The sequence below is a fragment of the Hyaena hyaena genome, unplaced genomic scaffold, assembly GCF_003009895.1.
Source record: "Hyaena hyaena isolate Hyena2069 unplaced genomic scaffold, ASM300989v1 scaffold_1560, whole genome shotgun sequence".
Taxonomy (NCBI): Eukaryota; Metazoa; Chordata; class Mammalia; order Carnivora; family Hyaenidae; genus Hyaena; species Hyaena hyaena.
In genome coordinates, this window is record NW_024082180.1 from 206,684 (window position 1) to 227,612 (window position 20,929).

General features: G+C 41.9%; 2 gene segments (V, D, J or C); both read right to left on the reverse strand.

The window, feature by feature from the left end:
- Positions 1 to 5,875: 5,875 nt before the first annotated feature.
- On the reverse strand, positions 5,876 to 11,186 carry LOC120225983. The segment is given in 3 exon segments: positions 5,876 to 6,000; positions 10,661 to 11,038; positions 11,141 to 11,186. Coding segments are annotated over 3 exon segments (549 nt in total).
- Positions 11,187 to 15,743: 4,557 nt separating this feature from the next.
- On the reverse strand, positions 15,744 to 20,929 carry LOC120225984. The segment is given in 3 exon segments: positions 15,744 to 15,881; positions 20,322 to 20,740; positions 20,826 to 20,929. Coding segments are annotated over 3 exon segments (603 nt in total).

The window sequence follows — 20,929 nt, forward strand, 5'->3', positions numbered from 1 at the left end:
GGTGAGATGTTTGTGTTCTGTCCTGATCACAGAATGGAAACACCTGGGGCTCCCGGGGTCGGGGCTCCTCTCCCAGCTGCAGGGTCAGGGCTGGGCTGGTTTAATCAGCACAGGCAGCGCCCTATTTGCATATCCTCTATATATCAATCTCCAGACTTAGATTTGATTCTTTAAAAGTAAATGACAGGGTTAAAGAGGCGCTTCTAGGCCACTTTGTGTAATTGGCTTTGTGACAGTGTGAAGAAACCTAATCTGTGAACATAGTTGTATTTGCCGGGTTGTGTCTATTTTTATGTGTCTTTCATCAACATAGGTTATTTTCACTATACAAGTATTTTACATAATTTCTGAAGTTTAGTATAAAATATTTTCTACTGTACCATTGAAAATTGTATAATTTTGTTATTATTTAGTGTATTTTTTCATACTATTTGTGGAATCACAGCTCTTTCCCTGTTGTTCTTCATTTTGTATCTTTCACTTTCCTCATTTTTAAATATTGGTTCTAATAATTTTTGTGGTATCTGTAGTGTTTTATTATGTTTAAGATCATGTCATCTGCAAACAGGTAATTTTCCTTCCTTCTTACTGATTTAAATATCATTTCTTTCTTTCCTTTCTTAAATTTTTTTACAAGTAGTTTATTGTCAAGTTTGTTTCCATATAACACCCAGTGCTCATCCCCACAATTGCCCTCCTCCATTCCCATCTACCCCCTCCTCCCCACACCTATCAATCCTCAATTTGTTCTAAGCATTCAAGTCTCTCATGGTTTGCCTTTCTCCCTCTTCCCCACTATTTTTCCCCTTCTTCTCCCCCATGGTTCTCCGTTAAGTTCCTCCTAATCCACCTACATGTACAAACATATGGTAGCTGTCCTCTGCCTGACTTACTTCGCTCAGCATAACACCCTCAAAGTCCATCCACTTTGCTACACATGGCCAGATTTCATTCTTTCACATTACCATGTAGTATTCCATTGTATAGATAAACCACTTCTTGATCCATTCGTCAGTTGATGGACTCTTAGGCTCTTTCCATGATTTGGCTATTGTTGAGAGTACTGCTATGAACATTGGGGTACTTGTCTCCTATGCATCAGCAATCCTATAATCCCTAGGGTAAATTCCTAGCAGTGCTATTGCTGGGTCATAGGGGAGTTCTATTGTTAATCTTTGAGGAACCTCCACAATGTTTTATGGAGGGGCTGTACCAGTTTACAATCTCACCAGCAGTTTACGAGGGTGCCCGTTTCTCCACATCCTCGCCAGCATCTAGAGTGTTCTGAAATGTTCATTTTAGCCACTCTGTCTGGTGTGAGGTGGTATCTGAGTGTGGTTTTGATTTATATTTCCCTGCTGAGGAGGGATGCTGAGCATTGTTTCATGTGTCTGTTGGCCATCTGGATGTCTGTTCATATCTTCTGCCCATTTCTTCACTGGGTTATTTTTTGTTATTGTTGTTGTTGTTGTTTTTGTTTTTGTTTTTCGGGTGTGGAGTTTGGTGAGTTCCTTATAGATTCTGGATATTAACCCTTTATCTGATATGTCATTTGCAACTATATTTTTCCTTTCTGTCGGTTGTCTATTAGTTTTATGGCTTGTTTCCTGCGCCTTGCAGAAGCTTTTAATCTCGATGAGGTCCCAATTGTTTATTTTTGCTCTTGATTCTTTTGCTTTTGGGCATGTGTCAAGTAAGAAATTGCTGCAGTGGAGGTCAAGGAGGTTGCTTCCTGCTTTCTCCTCTAGGATTTTGATGGTTTCCTGTCTCACGTTCAGGTCCTTTATCCATTTTGAGTTTATTTTTGTGTATGATGTAAGAAAATAGTCTAGTTTCATTCTTCTACATGTTGCTGCCCAGTTCTCCCAGCACCATCTGTTAAAGAGTCTGTCTTTTTTCCATTGGATACTCTTTCCTGCTTTGTAAAAGTTTAGTTGGCTGTATATTTTCGGGTCCAATTCTGAGTTCTCAATTATATTCCATTGCTGTGTGTGTCTGTTTTTGTGCCAATACCATACTGTCTTGATGATGACAGCTTTGTAGTAGAGGCTTAAGTCTGGGATGGTGATACCTCCTGTTTTGGTTTTCTTCTTCAATACTACTTTGGCTATTCGGGGTCTTTTGTGGCTCCATACAAATTTTAGGATAGTTTGTTCTAGTTTTGAGAAGTATAAGTATGCCAGGGAAATCTTGATTAGGATTGCATTGAATGTGTAGATTGCTTTGGGTAGTAATGCCATTTTAACTATACTTATTCTTCCAATCCATGAGCATGGAATGTTTTTCCATTTCTTTGTGTCTTCTTCAATTTCCTTCATAAGTTTTCTACAGATCTCTTATAACCTTGGTTAGTTTTATTCCTAGGTATTTTGTAGGGTTTTTTTGTTTGTTTGTTTGTTTTTGTTTTTGGTGCAATTGTGAATGGGATCTGTTTCTTGATTTCTCTTTCTGTTGCTTCATTGTTGGTGTATAAAAATGCAACCGATTTCTGTACGTTGATTTGTACCCTTCAACTTTGCTGAATTATTGGATAAGTTCTAGTAGGCTTCTGGTGAAATCTGCCGGGTTTTCTATGTAGAGTATCATGTCGTCTGCAAAAGGTGAAAATTTGACTTTTTCTTTTCCAATTCTGATGCCTTTGATTTCCTTTTTTTGTCTGATATCTGAGGTTAGGACTTCCAGCACTATGTTAAACAACAGTGGTGAGAGAGGACATCCCTGTCGTGTTCCTGATCTCAGGGGAAAAACTCTCGGTTTTTCCCCATTGAGGATGATGTTAGCTGAGGGCTTCTCATAGATGGCATTTATGATGTTTAAGTAAGTTCCTTCTATCCTGACTTTCCATAGAGGCTTTATTAACAAGGGATGATGTATTTTGCCAAATGTTTTTTCTGCATCTATCGACAGGATCCTATGGTTTTTATCTTTTCTTTTGTTGATGTGATGTATCACATTGATTGATTTCCAAATAATGAAGCAACCAAGTAACCCAGGAGTGAAACCCACTTGATCTTAGTGGATAATTTTTTTTATGTGCTGTTGGATTCGATTTGCAAGGATCTTGTTGAGAATTTTTGCATCCGTATTCATCAAGGATATTGGCTTGTAGTTCTCTTTTTTGGCTGGGTCTCTTTCTGGCTTGGGAATCAGAGTGATCCTTCCTTCAAAGAATATATATATTTCTCCATCCCCTTACTTTTAATCTGAAGCTATCTTCCAGTCTGAGATGCATTTCCTGTAGACAGCACATAGATGGATTTTGTTTTTTTTATCCATTCTGCTACCTATGTCTTTTGATTGGAGCATTCAGCCCATTTACATTCAGTGTTATTATTGAATTATGTGGGTTTAGAGTCTTTGTGTCCTTTGTGGGATTCATGCTTGTGGTGGTGTCTCTAGTATCTTCGTTTCTTGCAACCTTTCCTTCAGAGCGTCCCCCTCAGTATTTCTAGTAGGGCTGGCTTAGTGGTGACAAATTCTTTCAATTTTTGTTTTTATGGAAAGATTTTTATTTCTCCTTCTATTCTGAATGACATGCTTGCTGGATAGAGGATTCTTGACTACATATTTTTTCTGTTCATCACATTGAAGATCTCCTGTCATTCCTTTCTGGCTTGCTAAGTATCAGTAGATCGGTCTGTCACCATTCTGATAGGTGTCCCTTTGTATGTTAGGGCCCTTTTCTCCATAGCTGCTTTAAAAATTCTCTCTTTGTCCTTGTATTTTGCCATTTTTACTATGATATGCTGTGCAGAAGATCAATTCAAATTACGTCTGAGGGGAGTCCTCTGAGCCTCTTGTATTTCAACGTTTACTTCCTTCCACAGGTTGGGGTAGTTCTCAGCTAAAATTTGTTCCATGACTCCTTCAGCACCTTTCCCTCTCTCTTCCTCTTCTGGGATTCCTGTGATACTGATATTATTGCGTTTGATTTTATCGCTGAGCTCTCGAACTCTTCATTCATGTTCCTGGATCAGTTTGTCCCTTATTTTCTGTTTCTTCTTTTTCTATAATGGTGTCTTCTAAATCACTTATTTTCTTGTCTGCCTCTTTTTTTTATTTTTTTAAATGTTTTTTATTTTATTTCTAGGAGAGAGAGAGAGAGACAACATGAGCAGGGGAGGGTCAGAGAGAGAGGGAGTCACAGACTGAAACAGGCTCCAGGCTCTGAGCTGGCAGTCAGCACAGAGCCTGACGTGGGGCTCGAACCCACGAACCGTGAGATCATGACCTAAGCAAAAGTCGGACGCTTAACCGACTAAGCCACCAAGGCGCCCCTCCTGTCTGCCTCTTTAATCCGTGCATTGGACCCCTCCAATTTATTATGTTTCTCACTTATCGCAATTTTCAATTCATCATGCCTATTTTTATGCTCCGTGTTGTTTGTAGCCATAGTTTCTTAGGTGTCCTCTATACTTTTTTAGAGCCCAGGTATTAATTTTATGATTATTGTTGTAAAATGTTGTTCAATTATGCTGCTTATATCTGTTTTGAGCAGTTATTTAGCTGTCAATTCTTCTTGGAATTTCTTTGCAGGAGAGCTCTTTCGTTTCATAATTTTGGTTAGCTTTCTGGTTCTTGTTAGTTTTAAAGACTTGTTATGCTCTCTGCACCTGTGAGCGCTGCTGTATGCAAGAAGACTCTTGGCTGTCCAGGGCCTATCCTTTCAGAAAGTGTTTTTGAATGGTATCTCTTGGTCTCTCTTGTTGAGACCTTGGGTATTTTATTTTCCTACTCGTAGTGATATTTGGGACTCTCCACAATGTGTACTTTGGCTTGTTTCTTGATATAGCCCTGGAGTAGAAAACAGACAGACAAACACACAGGGAGCAGAGGCACACAAATACACAGATAAATCCAACAAACATGCAAACTGAAGGAGAAAACGAAAAAGTTAAGAGAAAAGACGGAGGAGGGAGAGCGAATAGTAGAAAATAAAAAAAAAAATACATAAAAAAGCCAAAAAGAAGAAAACAAAGGAAAACGGAAGAAAACCTTTGGACAAAGAATGGTTTAAAGCATATAACCAGATTTCCCAGCTACAATTAAATAGCCGGGTGTATGCAGTGCTGGTTGAAGAGCATAGAGAAAGAGAGAGAAGACAGGGAGGGGATTAGGCACAAGTGGAAATGAATGAACAGGCAGAAGGGATAAGAAGTTTTTCTCAAAGACCTAAAGGGTGAAATATGGTTGGAGAGATTCGAGAAGGACTCTAGTGTTATCCAGAGAAACTATATAGTCTAATTATTCCATAGAGAAAGAGATGATATGGTAGGTAGGTGTAGAATTTACAGCTACAGAATGGACTAAATGTGACTGTTTAAGCTTGCCAGTGACCTGAATTAATCAGGTAAGGGTTCCGGAAAAAAGAGAAGAAAAAAAAGCGGAGGGCAGCTCTCTAGTAGGGATGGGCGTGGTTTGACCCAGTGTGTCAGGCCGGAGTTCTGCCTTGGCGGTTGTGGGGAGGAGAGAGGCAGCGCTCCTGTCCCTTCTTGAACCCAGCGCTGCACCTCGCTTTTTTGGGTGTGTAAACTCCCCAAGCCATGGGCACAACCAAAATGGGTCGCGCTCTTTAACCCAAGGCAGGCGGAGTTTCCAAATCCCAGTCCGTCGCCCCACTGAAATTGCGTTAGATGCAACCTCGCAGGCGATACCCTCAGGGCAATTCCAAGCCTCTTGATATCCCTGGGAATTGAGCCAGAATCCCTGCGCTGCTCCCTTCTACTCCAGGTCAGGTTGGTGAGCAAGGATGGGGGTTTGCCTGGGGGGTGCCTCGAGTCCGCTGGAGAGGGGGAAACGGGGTCCCTCTGTGTCTCGTCACCCAAAACACGAACTCGTGGGCAAATCTCCCAGGTTTAAGCCCTTCGTGTCCCCTCTAGGGACCAGCCGAGCCAGGAGCACGGAGGCGCAGTCGTGCGCAGCCCCTCCAGGACGAGTTGGCGCACAGGGATTTGGTGTGCAGGGATTTGGCGCACATCTGGGCCCCGAGCGGAGGTTTTTCTGTTCCCCATTGACAGAGACCATGTCTTGAGTAGTTTCGGCCGCTCTCTTTCACCTCTCACTCCCAGCAGAGGGAGATCGCCCCCTTCCCTCTGAGTCTCTGATCCTGGCCTGATTTTATCTTCCCCAGTTCTCACTCATGTTAGAAGGCTTTCTCAGTGGATTCTGCATCCTTTTTCTCCCAATCTCTTGGATTCTGTAAGGTTTCCTATGGCTTCAGATCTTTTCCGTGTGAGATATGTGGGCAAGTGCAATGTACGGAGCTCCCTACTTCTCCGCCATCTTGCCCCCTCCCGATACAGATATATTTTTTAAATAGTTTACTGTAAGGTTGGTTTCCATATAACACCCAGTTCTCATGTGGGGATGAGCACTGTGTGTCATACGGATATTCTTATGTTTGATTGTATCACTCAGCTCTCGAACTCTCCTTTCATGTTTCCAGATTAGTTTATCGCTCTTTTTCTTGGCTTCCTCTTTTTCTATAATTGTGTCTTCTAATTCACCGGTTCTCATCTCTGCCTCTTCTTCCATTCATTGGATGCCTCCACTTATTATGCACTTCATTTTTAACATTTTTAAATTCATCACAACTATTTTTAAACTCCATAGTCTTTATAGTAATAGCTTCTCTGATGTCCTCCATTCCTTTTTCAAGAACATCGATTAATTTTATGACTATTCTATTTTTGTTTAGTTATATTGCTTATATCTGCTTAGAGCAGTCATATCTTCCTGGAATTAAAAAAATTTTTTGGAATGTTTTTTATTTATTTCTGGGAGAGAGAGAGAGACAGCATGAGCAGGGGAGAGTCAGAGAGAGAGGGAGACACAGAATCTGAAACAATCTCCCAGCTCTGAGCTAGCTGTCAGCACAGAGCTTGATGTGGGCTCGAACCCATGAACTGTGAGATCATGACCTGAGCCCAAGTCTGACGCCACACCGACTGAGCCATCCAGGCCTCCCTTTCCTGGAATTTCTTTAGAGGAGAGTTCCGTTTCATTATTTTGGCTAGCTTTCTGTCACTTGTCAGTTTTAAAAGCTTGTTATGTGCTCTGCACCTGCAAGTACTGGTGTATTAATGAAGGCTCATTGACTCCAGGGCTTGTCTATTCAGGAAGTGTTCTTTTAATGGTGCCTCTTTGTCTCTCTTATTGAAACTTTGGTTATTTTATTTCTTTACTCATAATGGTACTTGGGACTCTCCACCATGTGTACTTTGGCTTGTTTCTTGAGGTAGCCCTATAAGGTTGCTTGCTCAGTGGACTATGTCTCCTTTTCTGCCCAAACTCTTGCGCTTCAGTGTCCTATGGCTTCAGGCCTTCTCAGTTTGAGAGACGGGGGCAAGTGAAATGTACAGAGCTCCCTATTTCTCCGCCATCTTTTGAAAATGTGCTGCCTTCCTCATGCCTTAGGTTTAAAATCTATTAAGTCTGATTTGAGTATGGTACTACATCTTTCTTTTGACTCCCATTAGCATGATAAATTTTTGTTCCTTTCCTTCTCAAAGAGTCCCTTTAATATTTCATAAAGGGCTGGTTTAGAGGCCATTTAATCTTTTAGTTTTTGTTTGGGAAATTATCTATGTCTCCTTCTATATGAGTAATAGCCTTGCTGGATAAAGCATTCTCGGCTTCATATTTTTCAATTGAGCATATTGAGGACATCGTGTCACTCTCTTCTTGCCTGCAGTTTCTATGGAGACATCTGCCACATTTTTTTCTTCCCTAGTTAGTCAGCGACTTCTTTTGTTTTGCTGCTTTTAGGATTTTTTTCTTTACGTGTATATTTCGCTAAATTTCCTATGAAGATATCTCCATATTGGCCTGCTTTTGTTGATTTTGATGCAAGAACTCCTGGATGTGGACTCCTGGATGTGGACGTCCATTTCCTTCTCCAGTTTGGGAAATTTTTCTACTATAATTCACTCAGATAAACCTTAGCTCCTTCTCTATCCAAAGTTCTTTGGGACTCATTTCCAAATAATGTTACTACACTTTAAGTAGTTGTTGCCTTCCCTAAGTCTACATTTGTGATCCAATATTTTAATTTTCCTCTTCTTTCCTGCTTCATTTATCCCCCAAATTTAATCTTCTATATCACTTATTTGTTCCTCTGACTCTTCCATCCCCGATGTTCTTATTTACAGTCATTTTTGATTCTTGGTTCAGGTTTTTTTCAATATCATCCTAAGTTTTAAATATTTTCTATCTGCAGTAAGGGTATCCCTCATAGCTTCTATGCTCTTTTCAAGAAGATCTATTGTGTTTCAGGCATACTACTTATATGTCTTGTGTTTAAATCCCTGACAAAGAGCTTTAATGTTGTTTTTGTTTTTTTTTTCCTTTGAGATGAATTCCTCCATCCTGGCATATGTTGATGTTTTTGCCTTCTTCTGTGTTTTAGAAAATCCTGTTATGTTTTCCACTTCTAGAATGGTTGCTTATTAAGAAGAGGTCATATACTTTCCAGGTGCTGACTCTCCAGAAAACATATCTTGTGTGTGCTGTGTGCACTGTACTATTGTGTGTTGGCTGCCCTTTCCCTCAGGCTATTCCTCTACAGAGTTTTGTCTTGTCTGCAGTGGCGAGTGTTTGGACCTTGTCCCCTGTGTGGTGGGTTTTAACTTGGTGTGTTTTAGCCACCGAAGAGACTAGATCCTTGGGTACCTGGGTGTCTCACTCAGTTAAGTGTCCATTTTCACTCGGGTCATGATCTTGTGGTTTGTGAGTTAGAACCCCACATCAGGCTATGTGCTCCAAATCAGAGCATGGATCCTGATTTGCATTCTGTGTCTCCTTAAATCTCTTCAACTCCCCTGCTCACACTCTGTCTCCCTCTCTCTCTTTCTCAAAAATAAAATAAATGTAAAAAGGAGGCTAGACCCTATTTCCCCTAGTGCTGAGTCTATGATGTATTCTATGGTTAGTAGACTGGGTGAATGTGGGAGTTTGTGCTGGTCTTCTGGGAAGATGATTTCAGTCACACCTAACCGGATAATGAAGCACCTGAGGAGAGTAAGGTTCAGGGGTTTGATGTTGGAAGCTCAAGATTCCACTGGTGGGCTCTGTGCTACTCAGTGACGTCTGTCCATGCTGTTGGTCGGGGGAAGTAATAGCTGCAGCCCATTCTTTCATCCTTGGAGAGGGATTTCCCATTGGCACCGTTCAGGAAGTTTTCAGTGAAGAGAGAACAATCTTTCATGAGTCCCAGGCCTCTGTCAGCGCCCTACCCTCACCTTGTATGTGTCTTAAGCATCTGTCCATCTGGTGGCATGGCGTTCCTGCATTTTCTCTCAGGAGACTTGGCTGGGTGTGAAAACAACCACTGTATGGAAGCACTGTGGCATGTGCCCTCTTATCCACCGGGGGAAGGTATTGTGGCACTGCGGTCGATGTGGGATTGTCCCCGAAGGGCAGCTGGATGAACACCAGGGGGCTTGGCGTTCATAGTGAAGAACAGCCAAAAAGCTGTCAGTCAGGTATCTGACTTCAGCAGAGGCTCCCGTGCAAAGAACCAGGCGGCGCAAGGCACGCGCAGGCTCTCCTCTCCCGTGAGAGGCAGTGTGACTCCTCCCAAACGCACTGGAGGAAGGGGGCTGCCTCTCTCCCTGCGACCCAGAGAATCTCAGACCACTGTGCACCTAAAGGCCTCTGCCCACTTCTTCACAGGAGCACCACGACGCCCACCAGGCTACACCCAGTGATGCCATGGACTTCTACATCTTCAGTCTTTGAGACCATATTTATGGCAGGTTGAGTTGTCCTTATTAACTTTATGTGTCATTTTGACTGAGTCATGGCTTCCCAGGTTAACCATTGTTTCTGTGGATGTCTGTGAGTGTGTTTCCAGAAGAGAATGACATTTCCATCCATGGTTTCTGTTTAAATGGGCATCATTCATTCCATTGAGGCTATGAATAGAATTAAATGTAGAGGGATGAGACTTAACCTCATTTTTACTTCTCGTGTGCATGCCTGGGCTGGAACATTAGTCTCCTCCTGTCTTTGGACTGAGAGGTACACCATCAGGTCTCCATGTTGTCACACGAGACACTAGTTCAGAATCAGACAATAATTGCACCATTGATTTTCCTGTTATTCCAGCTTATGATAGCAGACCCTGGGACTTCTTAGACTATAGAGTCATGTAATCCAATGTGCTATGTATTCCGTGCCTCAGGAGAACTTTGACTAATATATGGAGAAGCTATTGAGTTTAAACAAAGCTGTAACTCATTTAAAGTCCTGAGTATCAAAGTGTCATGAAGGAAGTGTCATGTTCTTGGGACAAAGGCTGGGTGAGGATAATGAGGAGCTATGGGATCCTGTGGTTTTACCTGCAAAGTCAGTGAATCCGGGACTTTTGTAAAAGTTCAGCTGATGTGCATCAGGGTATATGCAATTCATTTGTATTTAGGGACCGGAGTAAGCAAGTGCAAACGACTCTGTTTTTGTGCATGTTAATGTAGTTTTCCTAGGACTAAAGTTTCTAATACAGAGAGTGAATAGGTAAGCACAGAATCATGTGTCCAGAGACACTCCCTGGGGGAAACTGCTGAATGGAGAGGAAACCCCAAACCCTGACAGGAAACCTGCCTATAACCTCCATCTGCACCTGCTCCTGGGAAAATAAACCATAACTGTGCATAGTGTGCACCTCCTGGTGGTGCTGATCCCCTTTTCCAGGTAGGTTTCTGTCTGGGCTCATACTGATGGCCCCTCACTGTGTCCTTCACACAGTAATACACGGCCGTGTCCTCGGCTTTCATGTTGTTCATCTGCAGAGCCACTGTGTTCTTGGTGTTGTCTCTGGAGATGGTGAATCGGCCCTTCACAGAGTCTGCATAGTATGTACTTCTTCCATCATACCTAATGCTTGAGACCCACTGCAGCCCCTTCCCTGGAGCCTGGCGGATCCAGTGCATGATATAGTCACTGAAGGTGAATCCGGAGGCAGCACAGGAGAGTCTCAGGGACTCCCCAGGCTTCCCCAGGCCTCCCCCAGACTCCACCAGCTGTACCTCACACTGGACACCTGCAGACACAAGACATGTTGGTCAGGAAACTGTCACACATCCTCAATTTCTCTCATACATTTCCATGTATATACTCAGTATCTCTTGTCACTACGAATTACCTTTTAAAACAGCAACAAGGAAAACCCAGCGAAGCACAAACTCCATGGTGAGATATCTGTGTTCTGTCCTGTCACGGAATGTGATCACCTGGGAATCCTGAGGCTGGGCTCCTCTCCTAGCTGCAGGGTCAGGACTCGGTTGTTTTAATCAGCAAATGCAGGGCCCTATTTGCATGTATTCTAAGTATATATAAAGTTCCAGACTTAGATTTGATTCTTTAAATTTTATTTATTTATTTATTTATGTTTTTTAATCTTTATATATATATATATATATTAGAAATAGTTTATTGTCAAATTAGTTTCCACATAACACTCAGTGCTCATCCCCACAAGTGTCCTCCTCCATGCCCATCCCCCCTCCCCCCCACATCCATCAGTCCTCAGTTTTTGGCAGCATTCAAGAGTCTCTCATGGTTTGCCTCTCTCCCTTTCCCCCACCATTTCCGCCCTTCTCCCCCTTGTTCCTCTGTCATGTTCCTCCTAATCCTCCTATACGTGCAAACATATGATATTTGTCCTTCTCTGCCTGACTTATTTCGCTCAGCATAACACCGTCAAGGTCCATCCATGTTGCTACACAGGCCAGATTTCATTGTTTCTCATTGCCATGTAGTATTCCATGGTATAGATAAACCACATCTTCTTGATCCATTCATCTGTTGATGGACACTTAGGCTCTTTCCATGTTTTAGCTATTGTGGAGAGTGCTGCTATGAACATTGGGGTACATGTGCTCCTATGCCTCAGCATTTCTGTATCCCTTGGGTAAATTCCTAGCAGTGCTATTGCTGGGTCCTAGGGGAGTTCTATTGTTAGTTTCCTGAGGAACCTCCACACTGTTTTCCAGAGGGGCTGTACCAGTTTACATTCCCACCAACAGTGTAGGAGGGTGCCCGTTTCTCTACATCCTCACCAGCATCTAGAGTTCTCTGATTTGCTCATTTTAGCCACTCTGACTGGCGTGAGGTGGTATCTCAGTGTGGTTTTGATTTGTATTTCCCTGATGAGGAGGGATGTTGAGCATTGTTTCATGTGTCTGTTGGCCATCTGGATGTCCTCTTGGAGAAGTGTCTATTCATGTCTTCTGCCCATTTCCTAACTGGATTGTTCATATTTAATGATTTGATATATTAGAGGATTTTAGGGTGAGTACATGTGAGTGTCATGTGGGATGGAGGTGAACTTTCTCTGACGTCAGTGTGGACTGTTTTCATCTATGTTATTCTTGAACCTGTGTATGATATCTTATATGGCCAAAGGGACTTGTCACATTAGATTAATTTTGAGACTTTGTTATTACTGCCATGTTGGTGAGTTCAGGGATGGAGTTCACAACACAGATGGACAGTCACCAAATTTCCATCTTGGGGCTGAAGATGGGTTGAGTCTTAAGGACACCACATCCGTGGGAAGGAATACACTGAGAATTGGGGGATGAAACTCTTCATCACCATGCACAGACATTTTCTTGCATGAAGCCCATGTCTCCCTCTGGATCTGAATGTCTATCTGAACCCAGATGAATATGCATGGATGTCCCAAAAATGCCATAAGGTGGAGAGAAATAATAAGGAAATAAACATAAAGAAAGACGGGTAACAGTAAGCAAAGACATAAAGGAGTCATTGCCATGGAGAGAGTACTTCTGGGGCTCATGTGCATCATGTTCTCTGCAGGGTTGATTGAATGATATTGGACACCAGCCAGTGGAGATTGGAGACAGCCCTACAAATTGGGCTCTAGGTTGGAAGACAGAACCCATGGCCACCGTTAAAGCGGACTGTACTGAGGCCCAAGGGATGTGCCCCAGGAGATCACTCACCTGAAGTATAAGGAGAAGTCCCTGCCATTTCTGTGGCTCCCTTATGCCTCTGAGGTCTCTCCCTCCAAACGTTATAAATTCATAGGTTCTATTATATGGTAAATGTATCCTCTCTCAGTAAGGTGAGGGTCAACTGCTTGTTGGGGGAGTCATCCTTGTGACCTTGTCTCTGGTACAAACTTCTGCTCTGTCTTCTGAAAGTGAAATCAACGATCCCCTTTCATTGCTGCTAAAATCTCTTATTGTGCCTATATGTTCCCAGTTATTTTTGATATATTCAATAACTAATGAAATTGCCATCAGTCTGAGAATTCTCTTCAGAAGCAGGTACTTGGATACATGGGTGGTGTCAGGTAGTGCAGACCAGTGGAACAGCACATGGTAAACATGCATCCTCAAGCCTGGGCTTGTTCCCTAGTGAGGAATGGAAAGTACAAGGAATGCCAGCTGACATTTGCCTGTGCTTCCTGAGTACTCAGCAGGACCCTGTGTGAATGAGTCTGGTCCATGAGCAAAGGAAGTCTGCACACAGGCAGGACATGAGGGCCAGGTGTCTGGTTAGGCTGTCCATGAAGTGTGGGCACAGAGAGACTGGGAAGGGCAGCTGTGGTTTGAATTCCAACCCACGTGGCACCACCGTGGGGAGTCACGAGTTAGTTAACTCATGTCCACTACCAGTTAGGGATAAAATATACTGATAAATGGAAGAAGTTAGACTCACTACATTAGATCCCAATGATTATGACTTTGCACAGCAAAATTTCTGCCTTTCTTTTTTTCATTTTTTAACGTTTGAAGATTTTATTTAGATTGTTGTTAGCTAACATATAATGTAATATTAATGTCAGTAGTAGAATTTAATGATTAATCTATTACATCACAACCAGTTCACATCACAATAAGTGACCTACTCAGTTCCCGTCACCCATTGCCGCACACCCCACACACCTCCATCTGGCAACACTCAGTTTGTTCTTTATATCCTCGAGTCTTTTTGATTTTCTTCCATTGTTTTTCCTTTTCCACTATGTTCATCTGTATTGTTTCTTATATTCCGCATAAGTGAAATCATATGGGTATTTGTCCTGCTTACCATAATACTCTCTAGCTCCTCCCACATCATTGAAAATGGAAGGACATCATTCTTTTTATGACTGAGTAATATTCCATTGTATGTATATACCACAACTTCTTTATACATTCATTAGTTTTGGTCATTTATTTTTCTTCCTTATTGTGGGTATCATTGTTAATTATGCTATAAACTTTGGGAGCTTGTATCCCTTCAAATCATAATTTTTGTATCCTTTGGGAAGATACCTGATAGAGAATGGCACCATCTCTGGATTCTCCATCTTAACTAGTAATTTCTGGTGGAATTTGATCCACTGATCCAAGGAGAGTGGGTGCAGTGGATGGTTTACAAATTATCATATATTCTACAGCACATACTACAGCCCAGACCATGAGAGCCACATGTCCATCTGTTAGGCAGTTAGTTAAGCAGAAAGGAAGAAGGATAAAGCAGGTGCTGGTAATACCCTTGGAGTCTCCCCCAGGTAACACTACACAGTCAGGAAACCTCTAAGGGCTAACAGGACAGGAGAGTCGTAAACACAGAGCTAACTCAGGCAAAAAAGAACTTCTAAGAGCTGAGCATGGCCCCAAAAGTTGCAACTTGCCTTTAGGTTCCCTAAAAGTAATCAAGGTCTCCTTGACCCTGCTCAGGTCTCCAGGGGCAGTCAGGACATCAGCTAAGGACACCATGGGACATTCAGAACACCATGGGACACTGAGGACAACATGATGGCTCACAGATCCAGGAAGCACCAGGAATCTCAGAGCTCATGTCCAGAACTGGTAATGTTTCACCATCAGTTTCCTGTGGAGCATCTTGATCATCATGTCCTGCAAACTTCATCCTGACCAGCAAACTGTAGAAACTATTTTCTAAAACCTTCACAAACATAGATGTCTTTTCGTGTTTAGAGTGAACTGTCATAAAAGTAGTTCCTACCTTGACAGAGACCATGTTCTGAGATAAATCAGGTCATATAATCAGACCAGTGTCTTTCTGCATTTACCAGTACAATGGTCACCATTTTTTTTCTTTTATAGTTTATTGTCAACTTGGTTTACATATAACACCCAGTGCTCATCCCAACAAGTGCCCTCCTCCATACCCATTACCCCCCTTCCCCTCCCCTCCACACCCATCAGTCCTCAGTTTGTTCTCAGCATTTAAGAGTCTCTTATGGTTTCCCTCCCTCTCTTTCTCCAAATATTTTTCCCCTTCTCCTCCCCCGTGGTCCTCTGTTAAGTTTCTCCTGTTCCACTTATAAGTGAAAACACATGGTATCTGTCCTTCTCTGCCTGACTTATTTAGCTCAGCATAACACCCTTGAGTTCCATCTACGTTGCTGCAAATGCACTGACCACCATTTAAAAATGTATAAAGTAATTTTGAAGCAGAGGAGACTGACTCATATCAAGTGTTCTAAATTTCATTTATTATTTGAGCAGTTCCTGTTTCTTTTAACTTCTTTACGGTTTTCCTTTGATGTCTATGAAGAGACCACGAGTAATGACCCTTGTGGTTGTCGAAACCCCAGAGCGTCTCCATCAGTTCCATGAATCTCTTTCAAGGATTCTCAGTATCTCCATGCTCCTGTGTGCAAAAAGAGTTATTTCTACATTTCACTCTTTTTGTTCTTTCTCCAGGTCAGGAAACCAGAGACACCCATTGGGAGATGGGGGGGGGGACACCAGTATCACTGTTCACACTGACTCCAGTCTTCCAAGATCAACATACAGGGACAATTTCTCCTGGAATAGTTTATGAATCCTCCACTGGATCCACCCGTTTCCTGTACCTGCATCTCCCCACATGAGACACAGATCTTCCTCGCATTCAAGCTATACGGGAACAGATTTGGAACTCTGTTTAGTAGCTTATTTTCACCACGAGGTTTTCCTTAGCAGCTACACTATGCTGTACAACCATCAAGAGTATTCCAGAATTTCCTGTATTTCCTACATCTGTATTCATCAAGGATATTGGCCTGTACTTCTCTTTTTTGGCTGGATCTCTGTCTGGCTTGGGAATCAAAGTGATGCTGGTTTCATAGAATGAGTCTGGAAATTTTCCTTTGATTTCAATTTTTTGGAATAGCTTGAGAAGAATGGGTATTAATTCTGTTTTAAATGTCTGGTAGAATTCCCTAGGGAAGCCATCTGGCCCAGGGAACTTATTTGTTGGGAGATTTTTGATAACTGATTCAATTTCTTAACTAGTTATGGGTATGTTCAGATTTTCTATCACTTCCTGTCTGAATTTTGGTAGTGAGTGTGTGTTTAGGTATTTGTCCATTTCTTCTAAGATGTCCAATTTTTTGGCATATAATTTTTCATAGTATTCCCTGATAATTGCTTATATTTCTGAGGAGTTGGTTGTAATAAGTCCTTTTTCATTCATTGTTTTATCTATTTGAGTGCTCTCTCTTTTCTTTTTGAGAAGCCTGGCTAGAGGTTTGTCAATTTTGTTTATTGTTTTAAAAAACCAACTCTTGGTTTCATTGACCTGTTTAACTGTTTCTTTGGTTTCTATATTGTTTATTTCTTCCATGATTATTATTATTTCTCTTCACCTACTGCGTTCGGGTACTCTTGTTGCTCTCCCTCTAGTTGCTTTAGGTGCACTGTTAGATTTTGCACGTGTGCTTTTTCTAATTTCTTGAAATATGCCTGGAGTGCAATGTACTTTCCTCTTAGCACTGCTTTTTCCACATCCCATAGAGTTTGGATTGTTGTATTTTCATTTTCATTTGTTTCCTTATATTTTAAAATTTCTTCTCTAATTGACTGATTGGCGCATTACTTCTTTAGTAGGGTGTTCTTTAACCTCCATGTTTTTAGAGGTTTTCCAGACATTTTCGTGTGGTTGGTTTCAAGTTTCATAGCATTGTGATCTGAAAGTGTGCATGGTATGATCTCCATTCTTTTATATTTATTGAAGTCTGCTTTATGTCCCAGTTTGTGATCTATCTTGGAGAATGTGCCATGCACACTTGAGAAGAAAGTGAATTCCATGGCCTCAGGATATAGAGTTCTACATATATCTGTCAAATCCATCTGGCCCAATGTGTCATTCAACTCCATTGTATCTTTAGTGATTCTCTGTCTAGTTGATCTATCCAGCGCTGTAAGTGGAGTATTGAAATCCCCTGCTATTACCACATTCGTATCCATAAGAGTGTTTCTGTCTGTGATTAATTGTTTTATATATTTAGGTGCTCCCATCTTTGGTATGTAGATATTTATAATTGGTAGCTCTTCCTGATGGATAGACCCTCTAATTATTATATAATGCCCTTCTTCACCCCTTGTTACAGTCTTTACTTTAAAGTCCAGTTTGTCTGATATAAGTATAGCTACTCCAGCTTTCTTTTGACTTACAATAGCATGATAGATATTTCTCCATCTCCTTACTTTCACAATTGCACAAAAAACACTAAAATACCTAGGAATAAAACTAACCAAAGATATAGGACATCTGTGTGATGAAACATATAGAAAACTTATGAAGGCAATTGAAGAAGACACAAAGAAATGGAAAATCATTCAATGCTCATGGGTTGGAAGAATAAATATAGTTAAAATGTCATTGCTACCCAAAACAATATACACATTCAATGCAATCATTACAAAATTGCACCAGCATACTTCTCAAAACTAGAACAAACTATCCTAAAATTTGTATGGAACCACAAAAGACCCTGAATAGCCAAAGTGATATTGAAGAAGAAAACCAAAACAGGAAGAATCACCTTCCCAGACTTTAGCCTCTTCCACGAAGCTGTAATCATCAAGACAGTATGGTATTGGCACAAAAACAGACACATAGACCAATGGAATAGAATAGAGAACTCAGAATTGGACCCAAAAATGTGCAGCCCACTAATCCTTGATAAAGCAAGAAAGAGTATCCAATGGAAAAAAAAGACAGCCTCTTTAACAGATGGTGTTGGGAGACCTGGACAGCAACATGCAGAAGAATGAAACTAGATTATTTTCTCACACCATACACAAAACTAAACTCAAAATGGATAAAGGACCTAAATATGAAACAGGAAACCTTCAAATACCTAGAGGAGAAAGCAGGGAACAACCTCTTTGACCTCAACCTCAGCAATTTCTTACTTGACACATCCCCAAAGGCAAGGGAATCAAGAGCAAAAATGAACTACTGGGACCTCATCAAGATGAAAAGCTTCTGCACGGCAAAGGAAATAATCCAGAAAACTAGTAGGTAACTGACGGAATGGAAAAAGACCTCCTGTCGCTTTTCTCCTCTCTTCCTTTGGGACTCCTAGCAAAGGAATGCTTTTATGCTTTATGGAGTCAGTGAGGTCTCTAAGTCCACATTCTGAATTCCATAAGCTACTTTACCCTGTCTTTTCTGACTCGTTATTTTCCATAATTCTATCTTTTATATCACTGAGTCATTTCTCTGCTGTTTTCACCCATTATTAAGTACAGTAAGCATGACATCTCTTTGATAACATTTTAAAATTTCACTATGACCAGTTTTTGTCTTTTGTCTCCGTGGTTTGGTATCCTTGATGTCTTTGATGCTTTTCTCAAGCCCAGGCATTATCCTTATTATTGTTGTTTTAAGTTCTGTTTCTGGCATATTCGTTATATCATCCCTGGTTATGATCTTTTTTTGTTCTCTCTTTGGGGGTGAACTCTTCCATCTTGTCACATTTTTTAGGTCTCTTCTTCTATGTTTAAAAAGGCCTTTTATGTTTTCTGCTCCTGAGAATAATGGCTATATTAATAAGAGTTCATATACTGTCCAGAGACTTGCATTTCTGGAAGGGTTTATGGTGAGTGCTATGTGCACGGTGTTGTTGTGTTTTGACTGCTCTGAACCTCAGGCCAGTCCTCTGCAGAGTTTCTACCTACCTAAAGGGGGGAGTGTCAAGACCCTGTGCAGTGTGTGGTGAAGTTTATCTATGTGTGTTTTGGTCTGCTTGTTATAATCTATATCCTATTTCCCCTAGAGATGAGGCTTTGTTGCACTCTATGGTCAGTGAAAGTGGTACCTGAGGGAGTTGTACTGGTTCTCTGGGCTGCTGCTCTGGTTCCCAGAAATTCTTTCCTTTCCTTAGTAATGAAGCCCTTGAACGGCAAAGGAAACAACCCACAAAACTAATAGAAAACCAACGGAATGGGAAAAGATAGTTGCAAATGACATATCAGATAAAGGGTTAATATCCAGAATCTATAAGGAACCCACCAAACTCCACACCCAAAAAACAAACAACCCAGTAAAGAAATGGGCAGAAGATATGAACAGACACTTCACCAAAGAGGACATCCAGATGGCCAACAGACACATGAAACGATGCTCAGCATCCCTACTCATCAGGGAAATACAAATCAAAACGACGCTGAGATACCACCTCACACCAGTCAGAGTGGCTAAAATGAGCAAATCAGAGAACACGAGATGCTGGCGAGGATGTGGAGAAACGGGCACCCTCCTACACTGTTGGTGGGAATGTAAACTGGTACAGCCCCTCTGGAAAACAGTGTGGAGGTTCCTCAAAAAATTAACAATAGAACTCCCCTAGGACCCAGCAATAGCACTGCTAGGAATTTACCCAAGGGATATAGAAATGCTGAGGCATAGGAGCACATGTACCTCAATGTTCATAGCAGCACTCTCAACAATAGCCAAAACATGGAAAGAGCCTAAGTGTCCATCTACGGACGAATGGATCAAGAAGATGTGGTTTATCTATACCATGGAATACTACATGGCAATGAGAAAGAATGAAATCTGGCCTGTGTAGCAACATGGATGGACCTTGACGGTGTTATGCTGAGCGAAATAAGTCAGGCAGAGAAGGACAAATATCATATATTTGCACGTATAGGTGGATTAGGAGGAACTTAACTAAGGAACAAGGGGGGAAGAAGGGGGGAAATGGTGGGGGAAAGGGAGAGAGGCAAACCATGAGAGACTCTTGAATGCTGCCAAAAACTGAGGACTGATGGATGTGGGGGGGAGGGGGGATGGGCATGGAGGAGGGCACTAGTAGGGATGAGCACTGGGCGTTATGTGGAAACAAATTTGACAATAAACTATTTGTAAAAAAGAAAAAAAAAGAGAGACTCTATCTCTTGTTCATGTAAGTATAATTTTCATATTAAAAACAGATTGTAATTCAGATACAAAATATGTAAGCACAATATCATGTGTCCAGAGAGGCTCTCTGGTGGAAATTGGTATATGGAGAGGCAGTCCCAGACCCTTACAGGAAACCTGCCAGTAATGTCCATCCTCACCTGCTTCTGGAAATACAAACCAGAATGGTGCATAGTGTGCACCCCCTGGTGGTTCTGAGCCTCTTCTAAAGCGGGTTTGTGTATGGGCTCATGCTGACAGCCCCTCACTGTGTCCTTTGCACAGTAATACATGGCTGTGTCTGCAGGCCTCAGACTGCTCAGCTCCATGTAGGCTGTGTTTGTGGATGTGTCTGCTGTTAGAGTGACTCTGCCCTGAAACTTCTGTGCATATTTTGTAGCACCATCTTCAGGGTCAATTCTTCCCATCCACTCAAGCCCCTTCCCAGGAGCCTGTTGCACCCAGTGCATATAGTAATCAGTAAATGTGTATCCAGATGCTTTGCAGGAGATCTTCACTGATGTCCCAGGCTTCCTCACTTCAGCCCCAGACTGCACCAGCAGAACCTGGGAATGCACACCTGTATAGAGGGGACAGGAGTGGATGAAATCATTGTTGACTGGTCCTGATATTCTCCTCTTTCCAGGGACCAGGGTGACCCTTACCTGTAGCCACCGCCACCAGGTAGAGAATTCTCCAGCTCCAGTCCATGGTGAGGGGCTGTGCTCTCAGGGTCTCCTGTACAGAATGGCGTTATACGATGATGCTC